Below are 17,983 nucleotides of genomic sequence, written 5' to 3' on the forward strand. Positions count from 1 at the left end.
GCTCACTTCTGTCTCAGCTCAGGCATATGTGCTACCCCAGTCTCAATGAGTTATTGAAAAGGAAGCCCAGTACTATAACCATTGGTAAGGAAGTAAAAGTATTAACTTGATTAAACAAAAAGGCTGGAGAGGAAGCAAATACCAAAAAGCATAAGGATATTATAATTAAATTCAAATGGTAGCTATATAATAGATTGCTCATTTTGGGTAAAGGTTAAAGTTCAGTTAACCCTTAATCATAAAAAAAAAAAAACATGTAGATAAACGCAGTTACCGAAAATAATTGTTTCTGTGACAGTTTGAGACTATTACTCATTATTCTTCTATTAAGAAAAACACCCAAAACCAATTTGCTAGATTTTTGTTATTTTAAACCAATTCATTCATATGGTATAATATTACTAAAGACACACCAGAATAATTGTTGCATTTTATAATTGATGGGAAATGGTGTAAATTTCAGTGCCTGAACTAAGAGAATTAAACATGAATAATCATCAATATCCAAACATTTCTTATTTGTGCTTAACTCTCCCTTCCTTCTCATTCCCTTTTTATTTAACCAAAATCTTACTTTGCTTTTCCTACCAGTCACTGATTCATAGCCTGCACCGACTTCTACCATTTCCTGGTTAACTTATGCAATCTTATTTCTACTTAATCCACCTCTATTAAAATTGAGCCTAGCAGCTGTCAACTCCATTGACATTTTCTCATTCTTTATCCTCTTTTGTTTATTCACCACCAGACATTTATTGAGAGTCATAAAGTGCCAAGCATTATTCTACACACTACTTGAGAACTAGAACACTAAAAGAAGAAACAATGGGGATGGGGTAAAGTAGAAATGAAACATTGGAAATTCTCTCCGCCCTTGGCTAACACTAACAAAGCATTTGCCATGTGTTATGTTTTACATGTGTTAACTCATTTAATCCTCATGACAACCCAATGAGTTGGGAGCTATTATTATTACACTTTTAATGATGAAGAAACTGAGGCAGAGAAATATTAAGTAATGCAGCTAGGAAAAGCAGAACTAGATTTTTCTTCCATGACTGTGGAGATTCCTTTATATCTCTTTCTACTTTTCCAACTGCCCCTCTGTCTTATTTTACTATCTTCTCTTTCTCCTTCCATTCCTTTGGGGATGACCTTCAAATTATCTTTCTAATCATCTCTTTACTATTCTTGTCATCTCTTAAAGTCAAATTTTCTAGTACCGAACACGTTATATTTTTTAACCAACCCATTCCTCTTCCCAATTATCCTCAGTGTCCTAGGGTAGAAATCCTAAGATCATATTTTATATTTTTCTTTCCTTTCTTGAGATATTATAGCATCTTCATTAAAATTCACATATGCGCCTTCTTCTGCAGATCTGTTATCATTCTCCTAGTCCAAATCATCACATCATCCATCACGCCACGACCCAATTTTTGCAACACTTCCCAGCCATCTCCCCAATTCCCTTGTCCCCTGTCCACAATCCTTCCTCTGTCCAAGAATCTTAGTGGTTTTTAATTTCCCACTACAGGAAAGCAACATATGCCTCTCCTGGCTTTCAAAGTTCTACAAAAGCTAAGCCAACCCTAGGTATTCAACTTCATTTTTTTACCACTTCCCAAAACATACTCTCCCCTTTCCTCCCTGCCTTTTTCTCTCCTTTTCTAAATTGGTGCAGGCCCTTGCCACCTCCTACCTTGTCAATTAAAATAATCACTTAACAATATGGTGCTTCCAATTTGCCCCCTTATTCATTCAACTCTCAAACAAGTCACAACCTAACAGGGGAGAATAGAGGGGAACACCTAAAAATAAACCTATTTAAGTTTATATAATAAGGGTATGAATAAAAGTCAATGAAAACCCAAAGGAGGGAGCAATTAATTCTCCCAACTGTGTGGGGAAAAATCTTCATGGAAGAAGTAAAATCCGGTTGGGCCGTGTGGGGGGAGTTTCATGTGGGGTGCCTATGGAGTACATTCCAAGTGACAGCGTGAAAAGCAAAGGCAGAGACTGCTGGTATTAAAGACCATGACATATTTGAAGATTTGGGGGAAGTTCAATTTGGCTAGTATGTATGGTGTATGGAAGGAGGATGTGAGAAACAGATGAAATCGGAAGATAAATGGAGATCGTATTTTGAAAAGTTTCATCTACTATGTAAAGGCATTTGTATTTTATTCCCTAGGTAATGGAGAAGAATCTTGGTCAATTTTTAAGAAAGGGGGTATGAAGGTTGGAGGAAGGAAGACAAGTGACATGATCCAGTTTATGTGTTAGATAATCTAACCTGATAAAATATGTAAAAGATGGAGACCGCAGAGACCCAGGCAATAGGATAAAGTCCTAAATTACAGTAGGGAGGACTTGGATCTCAGAGATAATTCAAGCCCAAATTAACAAGGCTCAAAGGCTAGTTAATTGTAGGAGCTGCCAGAGAAGTTTTAAGTTTATGCTCGGTTAGCAGTGATGCCTTCGACCATAGAAGGAAATAGAAAAGGAGAAACAGATTTGGAAGAGAAATTGAGTTTGGTCTGTAACCCACAGAAATGGGGGAGATCGTCAGGCACTGTGTGCAGTGTGTGGCTTGAGTACGTAGAGGTCCTGGGAGAGGATAAGCTCACCATCTGATGTATCTTCCTTTATTTTGAAGCTGTCATTCTTAACAGGTAACTTTCTAATAATATTTAGATTGGTTTTCAAAATGGATTTGGTATTTTTATTCACTTTTATTTTACTTTCAGCCCTCACTTGACAACCCTGCATTATGGCTTACCAGCCATTCTTCTCTGCGTTTAGTAATGTTGTAGAAACTAATGAGGGTGGACTGAACAAACAAAATCAAATTCCTGAGTTTGTAAAGATTAGGATTAACTATACCACCCCACCTCCTTCAGGTACAGGTACCTCCCTCACCCCACACCTTGCCTAAACAACCAGCCAGCCTACCTTTACACATCATTTTTAAACTTCAGGTATGAAAATCATGAAAACCTAGAAATAGGTCTGTTCAAAGTTTACCTTTAAAATGTGTATGGAAACTGGATTTCAAAGCATGTTCATATTCTAAATAACATTTAACCTACATAGAAAACAAATTACACAAATACTTTAATAAAAGTCACCTGTTCAGGAAAAAATGCTAAATATAATGACCCCCTACCTATTTAAGCAGGTTTAACAGGCCCTCCATCCAGGAGCCTTTATTATCCATGAGTAGTATTAGAAGTATGCAAGACAGTAATAAAATTACAGCTCCAAAGTTTTACTGACAGGGTCCCAAAGCACAACTATCTGTCAGGTATATAAGGCAAAGAAATTTAGTGGTAGCCTAATAAGGAAGCAGGAAGTGGGTCAGACTGGAGAACTGGAAGTACCTGCCCTGTTAAAAAGCAACACTGCTGAGAAACCATTGCCTAACACAAGGTCCTAAACATGCTTCCCTATATTTTCTTCTAGGAACTTTAAGGTTCTGGTTCTTATATTTAGGTCTTTGACCCATTTTGATTTGATTTTTGTATATGGTGTGAATTAGAGGTCCACCTTCATTCTTTTGCATATGGACATCCAATTTTCCTAGCACCATTTGTTGAAGAGATTATTCTCTCTCAACTGAGTTGGCTTAGCATGCCTGTCAAAAATCAGTTGGCCATAAATGTGAGGGTTGACTTCTGAACTTTCAATTTGATTCCATTGGTCTATATGTCTGCCCTCGTACCAGTGTCATGCTGGTTTTTTGGCTTGTTTGTTTTCCTTTTTAACAAGCAGTTTTATTGAGATATATTCACACACCATACAATCAATCCAAAGTGTACAATCTATGGCTTGCAGTATATTGACAGAGTTGTGCATTCATCACCACAATCAATTTTAGAACATTTTCATTACTCCAAAAAGAAAAACCTCATACTCCTTAGGAGTCACCTCTCAATCCCTCTATCCTTTCCCAGCCCAATATAACCACTAATCTGTCTTCATACATTTCCTTATATTTACATTTTATATAAATGGAATCATACAATATGTAGTTCTTTGTGTCTGGTTTCTTTCACTTAGCATAATGTTTTTATTTTTTAAAATATTATTTTATTTAATTAGAGAAGTTGCAGGTTTACAGAAAAGTCATGTAAAAAAAAATACAGCATTCCCATATATTCCCCTATGGTTGACATTTTGCATTAGTATAGTACCTTTGTTTCAACTGATGAAAAAAAAATAGTACTATTAACTGTAGTCCATAGCTTACATTACTTATATTTTTCTCATATACCACCCTATTATTAACATCTTGTATTACTGTTGTACATTTGCTATAATTCATGAAAGACCATGCTTATAATTATACTATTAACCCCAGTCCATTGTCCACAACAGGGTACACAGTGTTATGCAGATCCATGTTTTATCTTCTAACTTTCATTCTATTAACATACATAACGAAAAAGTTCCCCTTTCAAACACATTCACATACATAATTCAGTGCTGTAAATTATACTCATATTAATGTGCTATTATCACCTCCATCCATTTCCAAACATTTACAATCAACCTAAATAGAAATTGTGTACAAATTAAGCATCAGCTCCCCATTCTCTACCCCCAACCCAATCCCTGGTAACCTATATTCTAGATTCTAACTCTTTGAGTTTGTTTATTATAATTAGTTTGTATCAGTGAGATCATGCAATAATCGTCCTTTTGAATCTGGCTTATTTCACTCAGCATAATGTCCTCAAGGTTCATCCACATTGTCACATGCATCAGGTCTTCGTTCCTTTTTACTGGTGAATAATATTCCATGGTATGTATATACCACATTTTGTTTATCCTTTCATTGGTTGATAGATACTTGGGTTTCTTCCATCTTTTGGCAATTGTGAATAATTCTGTTATGGACAATGGTGTGCAAATATCTGTTCAAGTCACTGCTTTCAATTCTTCTGGCTAAACACCCAGTAGCAGGATTGCCAGGCTGTATAGTAATTCTATATTTAACTTCCTGTGGAACTGCCAAACTGTCTTCCACTGTGGCTGCACCATTTTAAATTTCCACCAGCAATGAACAAGTGTTCCTATTTCTCCACATCCACTCCAACACTTGTAATTTCCTGTTTTTTTTGAATAGTAGCCATTCTAGTGTGTGTGAAATGGATCTTATTGTGGTTTTGATTTGCATTTCCCTAATAGCTAGTGATGTTCAGCAACTTTTCATGTGCTTTCTAGTCATTTGTATTCCTCTTTGGAGAAATGTCTATTCAAGTCTTTGCCCACTTTTTAATTGTGTTGTTTGTCTTTTTATTGTTGGATTGTAGTATTCTTTATATATTCTGGATATTAAACCCTTATCTGATATGTGGTTTCCAGATATTTTCTCCTATTGAATAGGTTGTCTTTTCACTTTTGCGACAGTCCTTTCAAGGCACAAAAGTTTTTAAATTTGAGGAGGTCCATTATCTATTTTTAGTTTCATTTCTTGTGCCTTGGGTGTAAATTCTAAGAAACCATTGCCTAATGCAAGATCCTGAAGATGCTTCCCTACATTTTCTTCTACGAGTTTTATACCCATGGCTTTTATATTTATGTCTTGCCCTGGATATGTACAATTTTTAAGATTGCACCTTTTGTGCAACTGTTTCACCTCCAGGAGAGAGCTTCCTTTCCTCTGTTCCTTCTCTGGGAATCTTGATCTCTTTGTTTCTGTGCAAACCTTTCTCCCCAGCTCCTATGATTTGTTTAAATTCTCTCCCCCTCACTCAGTGCCCCATTTTCCTTACACTTTTCAGTTCTGGGACGCATCCTATCTTTCAGTAGTTCGGTTTAATCCACTCTCCCCCTTTTTGTTTCTGTGGGACTTTTCTGCCTCCAGATTCTTCCCCATTAAGGTATCCCACTTTGGGGAGCCAGATGAAGTCAATCCAGAAATCAAAGTCTGCTTTGCCTTTAGATGGTCCAGCTAACTGAAACTGGATTGAGTGAGGGCACAGCAGTTCTCGCCAGCATTTCTATCTGTTTCTCTTTCCCAACCCTCACCCCCGGGGGTCCTTTTATATGCAGCACCCCTCAGCAGCTTATGTTCCACCATGGGTCTCTGCGTACTTAGGTCCCTGTACCTGGATATGTGTGGAGTTCTAACTCACTGCTGTGAGTCTCTCTACAGTCTGTCTGTGGTGGTGGGAGCGACCCAGGACTTGCTGCCTCTGTGCAACTCCCAAGTTTCGCAGGACCAAGTAACGGGGAGGACAACAGGAAAGGATTGGTGGTCCAGAATGGAATTTTCATACCTGATATTTTTCTGTTTCTTCAGTTCAGCATTTGTGGAGCACTTCTCCATTTTCTACCATCCTCCAAAGTACTAAGCAAGTGGAATTTGTCCTCTTATTCACTAAATCTCTGGGGAGGCTTTTTCAGAGTGTCTTACATTGCCATGTAGATGACATGCTGCTTTGATCACTGCACCTTTGTAATAAGTTTTAAGATCCTGATGTGTGAGTCCTCCAACTTTGTTCTTTTTCAAGATGGTTTTGGCTGTCAGGGCCCCTTACTGTTTCATATAAACTTGACTGACTTTTCCATTTCTGCAAAGAAGGATGTTAGAATTTTGATTGGGATTGCATTAAATCTATAAATTGCTTTGGGTGGAGTTGACATATTAACTATATTTAGTCTTCCAATCCATAAACATGGAACGTCCTTCCATTTATTTAGGTCTTCTTTGATTTCTTTTAGTGGTATTTTGTAGTTTTCTCTGTACAAATCCTTTGCATCCTAGGTTAGATTTATTCCTAGATATTTAATTCTTTACTTGCTTTGTAAATGGTATTTTTTTCTGATTTCATCTTCAGCTTGTTCATTAGTAGTTTATAGAAACACTACTGATTTTTGCATGTTGATCTTGTATCCCACCCCTTTGCCAAATCCGTTCATTAGCTCTGTAACTTTGTTGTGGATTTTTCAGGATTTTCTGAATATATGTCATCTGTAAGTGTACTTCTTGTAGTATATACATACAATTGGATATTATCCAGTCATGAAAAGGAATGACATTCTGATCCATGCAAAAACATGGATGAAACTTGAAGACATCATATTGAGTGAAATAATCCAGACACAAAAGGACAAATATTGTGTGATCTCACTGATATAAAATAATTAGAATAAGCAAATTCATAGAGTCAGAAACTAGAATACAGGTTATCAGGGGCTGGAGTGAGAGTAAGGAAGGGGGACTTAATGCTTAAATTATACAGAATTTCTTTTTGGGGTGATGGAAATGTTTTTGGTAATGGATGGTAACGATGGTAGCACAACATTGTGAATATAATTAACAGCACTGAATTATATTTTGAATGTGACTAAAAGGAGAAAATTTGGTTTATACATGTCACTAGAAAAAATTAAAAAAAAAAAAAAAAACTCATAGGACTGTTGTTCTAGTTTGCTAATGCTGCCAGAATACAAAACACCAGAGATGGATTGGCCTTTATAAAAGGGGGTTTATTTGCTTACACAGTTACAGTCTTAAGGCCATAAAGTGTCCAAGGTAACACATCAGCAATCGGGTACCTTCACTGGAGGATGGCCAATGGTGTCTGGAAAACCTCTGTTAGCTAGGAAGGCACGTGGCTGGCATCTGCTCCAAAGTTCTGGTTTCAAAATGGCTTTCTCCCAGGACGTTCCTCTCTAGGCTTCAGCTCCTCAAAAACGTCACTCTTAGTTGCACTTGCGGTATTTGTCCTCCCTTAGCTTCTCCAGAGCAAAAGTCTGCTTTCAACGGCTGTCTTCAAACTGTCTCTCATCTGTAGCTTCTGTGCTTTCTTCAAAGTGTCCCTCTTGGCTGTAGCTCCTCTTCAAACCATCACTCACAGCTGCACTGAGTTCCCTCTGTTATGTCAGCTCATTTATACGGCTCCACTGATCAACCTAGACCCACCCCGAATGGGCGGAGCAACAACTCCATGGAAACTATCCAACCAGAGTCATCACCCACAGCTGGGTGGGGCACATTCCAAAGAAACACTCAAAGAATTACAATCTAATCAACACCAACAATGTCTGCCCACACAAGACTACATCAAAGATAATGGCATTTGGGGGACATAATACATTCAAACTGGCACAACTGTACAACACAAACAGTGACCCCCTAATGTAAACCATGGACTATAGTTAATGGTACAATTATAATAATATTCTTTCATCAATTGTAACAAATGCACCACACTAATGCAAAGTATTAATAATAACAGGGGTACATGGGAACTGTGCATTTTCTGAATGTTTTTTACTATAAACCTACAACTTCTCTAATAAAATAAAAAGCACTGCTACTACTTGCAAGAATACTAGCCAGGTGTTAACAGATATTTTGATTTTTTCTCCAAAAGCCAGATATCCAAATTTTTATGTAAAAATCTCTAAATTTCAAGAACATCATGTGGCGCTAAGCTCTAATTATTCCAATTATAAGATTTTAATATATATCAATTTAATATACGTTAACATTTATTAGCTAACAAAGCTGAAAATATCAACCATGTATAAAAAATTTAATGTTTAACATTAAATATGATTTTTAAAATAACCTTCTATTCCAGTAATAATCTCACAATATATTAATATCAAATGACATAATAATTTCAGTATTAATTATGCCAAACTTTTCCTAACAAATAAAGATGAATTGACACAGATTTACCTCTCAATTTTAATAGAATAAAAATGTGTTCCAAAAAAACAATTTTTAGTTTTTTTGTAACAGTTTGACAGTGAATATAAATGAGGTTGCAATAAACACTCACTCAACAAATGAAAACCCTAGCCCCATAAAATACTTCTAAATATTTGCCATTCTTCATAATATCTACTTTAAAATGCAGTCTCCAACTAGGTCTCATCAACAGCTCTAGTTAAGTTCACCTTGACCCCTTCGGTGACTTTAGTGTGTCCCCCACGAAGACCAGCTATGTAAATCTGGGGCCTGGGCACTCGGGTGCTGCCTTCCCTCATGGACTGGGTGCTGGCGTTCTTCAAAGGATACACCTGTGAAAAGTTTTCTCGTCTCATGTGACTAAGATCAGTTTGTACCGAGTGAGTAACTTTCTGTCGCAAATTGGCCTAAGTAAAAAGAGAATGCACAGGAATTACCATTTCTCCAAAGCACAAATAATATAAAATATCAAGTACCAGTTAATACCAGACTAATTTTTTTCTCAATCCACAAAGAAATTAGGCATACAACACAGGATTGTTCTACAAAAAAAAGGGACATTAGAGACATCTAGATAAAGTGGAAAATTAAATATCCTTTACCAAGGAGTAGGAAAATACATATGAAATGTTGAAAATGGATCCAAAAAAGAACATACAGATTCAAAGTTACAGTGAATCAATTATTTATTACCATAATCTTCCAATTCTTTCATTATTATTCATGCAACATGGCTTTTCCATCTTAGTTTATTTTTTAAAAGACAAATATTTAAGATTTGTACTGTCTTTTTAAGAAGGGGCTTCACCCTAGATTTTTAAAATAAAAGTGTTTTTTAGATTATATTTTACCTTCTACATTTTGCTTACTTCCTTTATGCATTACTAGTAAACGAGATTGAAACAGATCACTGAGGCTGGTTAGCAAAGAGGGGCTTATAAACAGAACAGAGAGCTGACGAGGTCACGGTGAAGGCTAAGAAAAAACTCAGGAGTGAAAGAGAGACCCAGAATTAGAGGAAGCATTTCAGAATTTAAATATTGCAGCTGATTGAGAACCAATACTACTTCCCCTGTACACTTTATTTTCTACATTGTTATGACTTTACTATTTCATTGTCTTTGTTAGCATAACCTTATTCTTCCAGGTGAACACTGCCCAGGCAAATAACTTGATTATTCATTACAGAACCTTCTGAAAGACCCATCATCTCTTCAATAGTAAGCCTGCTATTGAGTCCATGCTTCAAAATTTTTCACATTGCTATTTCTATCAGTCCTGGACTGCTTTTCCATGATCTTTACCTAATTCTGTTCAAGCTCCCATCCCCAGCATTGAAATGCCTGCCTTAAAGCAAACTTTAAATTCTCAATAAATTCTGACCTTGCCTTTCCTTCTCTGAGGCACTGTCAAAGGTCTGTTGAGGTAGTGTTTTCCCTTACCACTATAAATAGTAAACTCACCTTTGTCTTATCAATAGGCTGTGTTGGTGATATTTGGGGAGGTGGTGTTCAACATGACGAAATTCTGGGGGATAATTAGGTCTAATGTGGGAATCAAATGAAAGGGAAGTTAAGGAATAGGAAGAGAGGGTCAATCAGTATGAATTTCAGCCCCCCTGAAGACCCTATTCTTTTAACATTTCCAGTCCATACCTATGCTGTTACATTTACCTGTCATATACTATACAGCCATCACACCCTTTTATCCTTTGCCAATTTGTATCTTAGGACCAACTTAAAATGTCACCAAAGTCAATTTTAATTTCACGTCATTACACCACTTACCAAGAGGTATTGAAATATTTTTAGTGTATCAGTATCATTTGCTAGACAATATATTAGCTTCTGAAGAACAAGGTAGTGGTATATGCATATGCTCACACCAATAAATATCTAATGAATTTAACTGAATTTAGTAGACATAGAAAAGAATATGGGGGAAAGGAGATTCAGGAACTGGGGAAGAGTGGCTGATAGGAATGCTATTGGTACAATAACCTGGAAGATGTATTAGTGTAACCAAGAATTAAAAATTCACAAATGATTATGATTAATGAATCATTACATAGATCCTTTTTTTTTTTACTTTCTAGCATATTGTAGAATAGCCAGAAATTAATACCTGAAATAACTGAAACTCACTGAACTTGTCCCAGCCCTTGTTTATACTTGCTATGGTGATAGTAACCACTCCACCTTCCTCTGTTTGAATCCATAAAATCCCTGAACTCCTTAGACTTGGGGAGACAGATTTTTACGCCATCTGATATCCTGCTTCACACTTAGCAATAAACTCTTTCTCTCATTGAAATCCTGGTGTCTCAAGAATTGGTCATTTGAGGGAATCAGGCTGAGAACCCCCCGCTTTCGTTCGGTAACATTGGCAAGCTGATACTTCCTTCCACATCTCAAGAAATCAGAGGACTTGAAAGCTCCCCCAGAATGGGTGGCAAGGAAAATGAAGTGGTTAGGGGGAAAGCTGTGAGAGGCTGAATATGCTAACAATGACTAGGCCATATATGACAATAAAACTTTGACCCACAACCTCTGCAGCAACCAGTCCAGGAAGCCAAATCACAACCTCTGCAACAATCAGCTCAGAATGGTCAGGACTAAGTCAATGACTGCCAGCTAACTTTCCTAATTTTTTGTACCCACACCCCTACCTCCTGCCCCTTCCAATTCAAGACCAACCAGAGAAGACCAAGTATGTTCCACAAACCAAACACATAATAAGAGGTTATCTTCTAGTTACATGCCTCCAGCCTACCCATGCCAACAACCTCCAATCAAAGCACACCTGAAACCTTCCCCTATTATCATTATAAAGCTTTTCTACTCCCCTGCCTGCCATTAAATCTCTGCCAAAGGCAAATGACAGTGGCTGATTCTCCTGCTATAGAAAGCTCTGAATAAATGCCTCTTTTTTGCTTGCATGTGGGTCATGTTTGTTTATTTCCACACCTGATTACAGTTAAAGAGATAGATAAAAGATTCTAAGGAAAGGCCGCAAACATAAAATAGTTTATTTCATTCATACTATAAATACTTACTGTTTAAAGTGATATTATAAAAGAGACAAGTGGGAGGGGAAGTCTACTGAGTTATAGGGATGAGAGTTTCAAAGATAGCCTTTAAAGGTAAGCTCCTATTGCTGTGATTAAGGTGACTAAGAATCAGAAGGATGAGGAGTCTAGTGCCTGAGAGAATATGTTGACAATAAAAGGGGACAGTATCCATGATATGATATAGGTAACAGTCTGCTCTTTTAAAAAGGTCCAAAGTAGAGAAGGTTATACTTAAATGAGAAGAGGAAGTTGGGAGTCTTTTAAGTACTATTATAACATCTATATAATAAGGTCGGCAACTATCATTGTTCTAGCTACTGGCTAGTATAATTTTAGAGTAGTTTCCTGCTTCTGTATTTCTATGTATGCATAAAATTAGAAGACAGTCCTACAATGTAAAGCTGGCAAATTATAAATTATGCTAAATGATTTTTATGTTAGCAAAGAACTCTGTATAGAACCCATTATTTTATATAAATAATTTAATTTACCAAGTCTATGGGTAATAACATACCCCAAATTAAAACTAATTTTAGAAAATAGTGTTACAAACCAACTTTATAGCTTTTCTTCTTAATTCCCATTCATTCCACTCATATGATCTCTCAATTGTTGGTGGCAATATGTGTGTATCCGTCTGTGTGCTACTTTCACACTTTGTAATTGGTTTAATATGTTTGTCAACATCTTTCATCTAAAGAAATGAAGTTGTATTATTAGTATTTGTAAAAAAAAAACAAAACAAAAAGCATAATTTACAAACAACTAAAAATATTTAGTTAAAACTGGCAAAAGATTAGAAAAACAAGAATTTCTTAACATAGAATAAATTTATAAATACCAGCAGAGAAAATAAGACCATAATTAGTGAGCCAGACTTAATTATTTTTCAGGGCACTATGGCTTTGTACATAATTTTGTGAACTTAGTGTAGGAAGTATATTTTGGAAGGGGATAATCTAGCAACATTTATTCCCAAGTCAAATACCCAAGTCAATTTCCACAATTGGAAGCATAAGTGAATATCTTGCCGGAAATGGATAGAAATGTAAACTAGCTATTAAATATTAGATACAAATCATACTTGTTTAAAGTATCAAGACTTCTTTAGGATATATCTCGAACTCAAACTAAGCATACATAGCAGATTATTGTCCAGAGTTTTTAAGTAGAATATATTGATTTTCTGCTGGGATACCCAGAAGCCCCACATTCAAATACTAAATTTTCAGTGAATCCAGGCTAAACCAAAATATGATTATACCTAAGGAAGTTGCTGGAGGGGGTAAGAGAGCTATAAGGAACTCAGGGGTCATAGGAAGAGGAGTGAGAAGAGATTAACTTCTTTCTTCATATCAAGCAATAGATAATCACTGAATTTCTACCATTCAACATAAGATATAACTTCTGCCCTCAAAATGATCTTAAGGTATAGTTAGAAATAAAAACATACTGAAAGATCATTAACAATACTATAAAATACAAGTAAGTGACAAATAAGTAACAAGACAATAAGGACTATATGAAATATACAATGAGAAAACCACTTTCATAGGTACTGAAGATCATTGAAAAACAGCTGGAGATTAAACAGGCAGAAAGAAATGGGAAAACAAAACCAGGTATGTAGGGGAAAACTGTGCTTTAATGGAAATCTATGCACTTTTCTACATATGACACACCTTTTCAGGTTATCTGATTCTAGCCTTTCAATGTTTTTGAGCTATTTTACAACTCAGTAAGATGTAAATAAGTGATAGCAAGAAAAAATAGTTCTTGTCCATAGATATGCAAATTCTATCCTTTCTGTAGAGATTGACAGACTTCCCTTTCCCCTTGTGGGAAAATCAGTGTTGCTTCCATTTGCATGTTTATTTAAATATTCCTGATCTATAAATGTGTCTGTTCTTAGGATTTTCTTTTGAACTAGTTATGACATCTGCCTGGTTCCTTCACTGATTAATGAATAGATTATAATCTTTAACATATGCTCATTTTTGTATCTGTATGAGAATCAGGAGGTTTAGCTCTTCTTAAAAATTGTCTTTTAGCAAGTAGAAGACTAGGGTAAGCAAAAATGGTAGAGCAGTTTTGAGGCCAGTATATAACTCATTGTATTTCAGACCCTGAGAAGTCATGTGGGGAACTGGTAGGGGAAAAAAAAAGGGTAAAAAAAAGACAAGAGGGCCTTGGATGCCAGGCCAAGGATTTTGTGTTATAGATGAAGCATTGATGATTTCTGAATTCAAAATAATGGTAAATGGTATTTTTCCAATTTGCAGGAAAGTTAATTATTATAATTTTCTCTGTTGTAAATTTTTCTCCCATAATTTTTCTGAAATTGTTGGCTCCTGCTGACACTTGGTCTAAGTTAGAACTTGGTATTAACACAGTACCTAATTGAACACAAAATTCTGTATATTATTTAAGTTTAAAATAATAACATTCATAGTGCTTCAGAAAGAACAATGATCTCCAAAGACTCTTCAACTTGAATAAATTTGAGAACCACTGACTTGAGAATTTGGTGGTAATTTAAAAAGTGAAACATACCAGTTTTTTGGCCAGAAATAGTATTGAGGCCTTTTGTGTTGAGGGGCCACATTATAACTTGAAAAATTTGTATAGATATACAAATAGATATGTACACATAACTATTTATGCATATACATGCTTTACATATATGTATTCATGGAATGTTTTATATATATATTTACATACATTTTTATTTAAAGGAAATACATGCACATGCTTATCACAAAAGAAAGTACATTTAAAAAGTCACATGAAAGTTCAAGTAAAAATGAGATTCTATCATAATGTAATAAAATTAAATACCAATAACAAAGGAAGTATTTTGCACTATAAAACGGAAAATGTCCTTTGTGAGAAAATAACAAACATACTTCTAAATAACCCATAAATTAAAGAAGAAATCCTAAAAGGAATTAGAAATTACTTAAAACTGAAAAATGATGAAAATAACTGTTTAAAAGTATGTGACATGCAGCTCAAGTGGTATAGTAAAAAGGAAACATATTGCCTTTCAGTAAGAAATAAAAGAAAGGCTAAAGATTAATGAGCTAAGCATCCAACTTAAGAAGTTAGAGAACAAATAGCAGAATAAAATAAAGCCATTGGAAGAAGGGAAACAATAAAAGTAAGAGCAGAAGTCTGAAATGAAAGCAAATATGGAATGAGATCAATAAAACCAAAAACTGATTATTTGAAAAGACTAATAAAATAGTTTTCCGGCAAGATTATTCAAAATCAAATAGATAATAACAGGAATTAAAAAGATGGCATAAGATAATGTAGAGATTAAACAAATTATGAAAGGATATTGTAACTATCTTTATGAATAAAATTGGTAACAGATTATTTGAATTAATTCCTAGAAAAATATAACTTACCAAATGTGATACAAAATAAACAGAATACATGAAAATTCCTTTAATCCCACAGTGATTAAAATTAGAAGTTGAATCAGTAGTTAAAATTTTTCTAAAAAAATACTAAATAAATAAGAAGAACAGATAAGAAGCCCAGATAATTTTACAGGCATTTTTACCAAATAATTTCAATGTTACAAATATTCTTTCAGAGAAGAGAAAAAGAAGAAATACTTCCATACTCATTTATAAGACGTATATAACCTTGACATCAAAACTATATAAGGGACTTCCAGGAAGATGGCAGAATAGGAGATGCACAGCAAACTTCTCTGTGAAAAAAACTAGAGAAAAGGCAGAAAACACCTGGGACAGTGGTTCCAGGGATAAACAGCCAGAGAAGGACCTATGCAATATATAGTGAGGACTAGAATAAAAAGGGGAGAAATTACATCTGAAAGGACAGGGTGAGTTTATTCCATAGGACTGCCTGCTGCTGGGGGATGGCAGCTGTGAGCCAGAGGAGAGGGAGCAGCTCTCTATTGCCACACACCCATCTCAGCAATTAGAAGGAGAGATAATCCTCCTCAGCCCTGTGGCCAGGAGCTCCCATGAGGGAATTCAGGAAACAGCAGACCTGGGTTGACCACACACAGAAAAACTGGCACATTTACTCTCTACCACAGAAGCCCATGGCGTGCATGGGTGAGAGGTGGGGACAAGCAAGGTCGTCACATGGAAGCACTAGGAGCCTCTCCCCCATGGCAGGCAGGGACTGAGCATATTTGAGCTGGAGGGTGAGACATGCAGTCCCACAGCCTGAGAGTGATCCCCTTTAATGCCTGGAAATCACCAGACCTACTATGCCTTAAACAGACTCCCTGCCAAACTGCACAGGGTCCACCCCATGCCACCAGGGCTAGGAGTCCCCAGAGCACATGGAGAACTGGTGCATTGATTGGATTTCCAACTGGTTTGGACCCCAAATAGTGCACTGGTACAGACAGAGGAGAAATAGCTTGAGGGGAAGAGGTGGCTCAAGAGCACCATCTGCTGAGAAGACAGGGAAAGGCCCTCCAGCAAGGTGTGGCTCTGCAAAAAAATACATAAATGTTCAAATAATCCTGAATTTCCCAAAATAACCTTACCAAGATAAGCAAATGCCCAAAGTCAACAAAAAATCACAAAGCACATGAAGACCCAAGAAGATATGCACAAGCCAAACAACCAAATTAAAAAGCCAGAGGAGACACAGAACTTGGAGCAATTAATCAAAGAGGTACATACAAATCTTGAAAACAACTTTAATGGGTTGGCTAAAAGCATAAAAGACATCAAGAAGACTCTAGAAGAGCACAAAGAAGAATCTGAAAGAGTAAATTAAAAATAGCAGATCTTATGAATAAAAGATATTGTTGATCAAACTAAAAACATTCTAGAGACACATAACAGCAGAACTGAAAGCCAGAATAAGGAATAAGTGAACCAGAGGACAAAACAATTGAATGTGAAAGCACAAAAGAACAAATGGTGGAAAAAATTAAAAAAATTTGAAATGGATCTCAGGGAACTAAGGGACAACATGAAACACAAAAATATAAGAAACACTGGTGTCCCAGAAAAAGAAGAGAAGAGTAGAGGGGTAGGATTTGAGGATATAATTGGGGAAAACATCCCAACACTTTTAAAAGACATAAATATGCAAATCAAAGAAGCCAAACTCTAAATAGAATAAATCCAAATAGACCCACTCTGAGACATATACTAATCAGATTATTAAATGCTGAAGAGAAGGAGAAAACCCTGAGAGCAGCAAGAGGGAAGTGATTCACCATGCAGGTGAGAAGGCAGTTGGTATGATAGCTAAGATTCTGAAAGAGAAAAATTGCCAGCCAAGAATTCTGTATCCAGCAAAGCTCTCCTTCAAAAGTGAGGGCGAGTTTAAAATTTTGCAGACAAACAAATGCTGAGAGAATTGGTTAACAAGAGACCTGCCCTGCAGGAAACACTAACAGGAATTCTATCAGCTGAGAAAAAAAAGAAAGGAGAGAGAGGTCTGGAGAAGGGAAGAATATTAGTATTAGTAAGGGTAACATAAAGGAAAAGGGGGAGGGGGAATAGATCTGACAAATAAAAACCAAAGGATAAGATGGTTGATTCAAGAACTGCCTACACAATAATAACTTTGAATGTGAATGGCTTAAACTCCCCAATTAAAACATACAGACTAGCAGAAAAGTAATGATCTATACATATATAAGACACTCATCTTAGATCCAGTGACACTAAGAGATAACAAGTGAAAGGATGGAAAAAAATATTACATGCAATCTCCAGCCAAAAGATAGCAGGGGGAAGCCATATTAATATCTGAAAAAATAGACTTTAAATGCAAATATGTCATAAGAGACAAAGAAGTACACTATCTATTAATAAAAGGGACAATTCACCAAGAAGAAATAACAATCAGAAATGTTTACACCCAATCAAGGAGCTCCAAAGTACATGAGACAAACACTGGCAAAACTGAAGGGAGCAATGGATGTTTCTACAACAATAATGGGAGAATTCAATACACCACTCTCTTCTATAGATAGAATACCTAGACAGAAGACCAATAAGTAAATTGAGAACCTAAATAATGTGATAAAGAATTAGAATTAACAGACATATATAGATTGTTACATCCCAAGTTACCAGGATATATAATTCTTCTCTAGTGCTCATGGAGTGTTCTCCAGGATAAACCATATGCTGGGCACAAAACAAGTCTCAACAAATTTTAAAAGACTGAAAATATTCAAAGCA

At 35.9% G+C, this 17,983-nt stretch overlaps 1 protein-coding gene across 5 annotated transcripts in view; it reads right to left on the reverse strand.

The window, feature by feature from the left end:
- Window positions 1-8,696: 8,696 nt before the first annotated feature.
- Window positions 8,697-17,983, reverse strand: part of CFAP206 (cilia and flagella associated protein 206) — a 42,922-nt gene continuing 33,635 nt past the window's right edge. For 4 of the 5 annotated variants that reach the window (XM_037844588.1, XM_037844584.1, XM_037844585.1 and 1 more), the window contains 2 exons: window positions 12,337-12,477; window positions 8,697-9,120 (listed from right to left, as the gene is read on the reverse strand). In XM_037844588.1, the coding sequence (XP_037700516.1) occupies window positions 8,890-9,120; window positions 12,337-12,477 (372 nt within the window). In that variant the 3' untranslated portion in view covers window positions 8,697-8,889. The remainder of the gene's footprint in view (window positions 9,121-12,336; window positions 12,478-17,983) is intronic. The other variant, XM_037844586.1, reaches the window with a different exon arrangement.

This window comes from Choloepus didactylus, chromosome 7 (assembly GCF_015220235.1).
Source record: "Choloepus didactylus isolate mChoDid1 chromosome 7, mChoDid1.pri, whole genome shotgun sequence".
Lineage (NCBI taxonomy): Eukaryota > Metazoa > Chordata > Mammalia > Pilosa > Megalonychidae > Choloepus > Choloepus didactylus.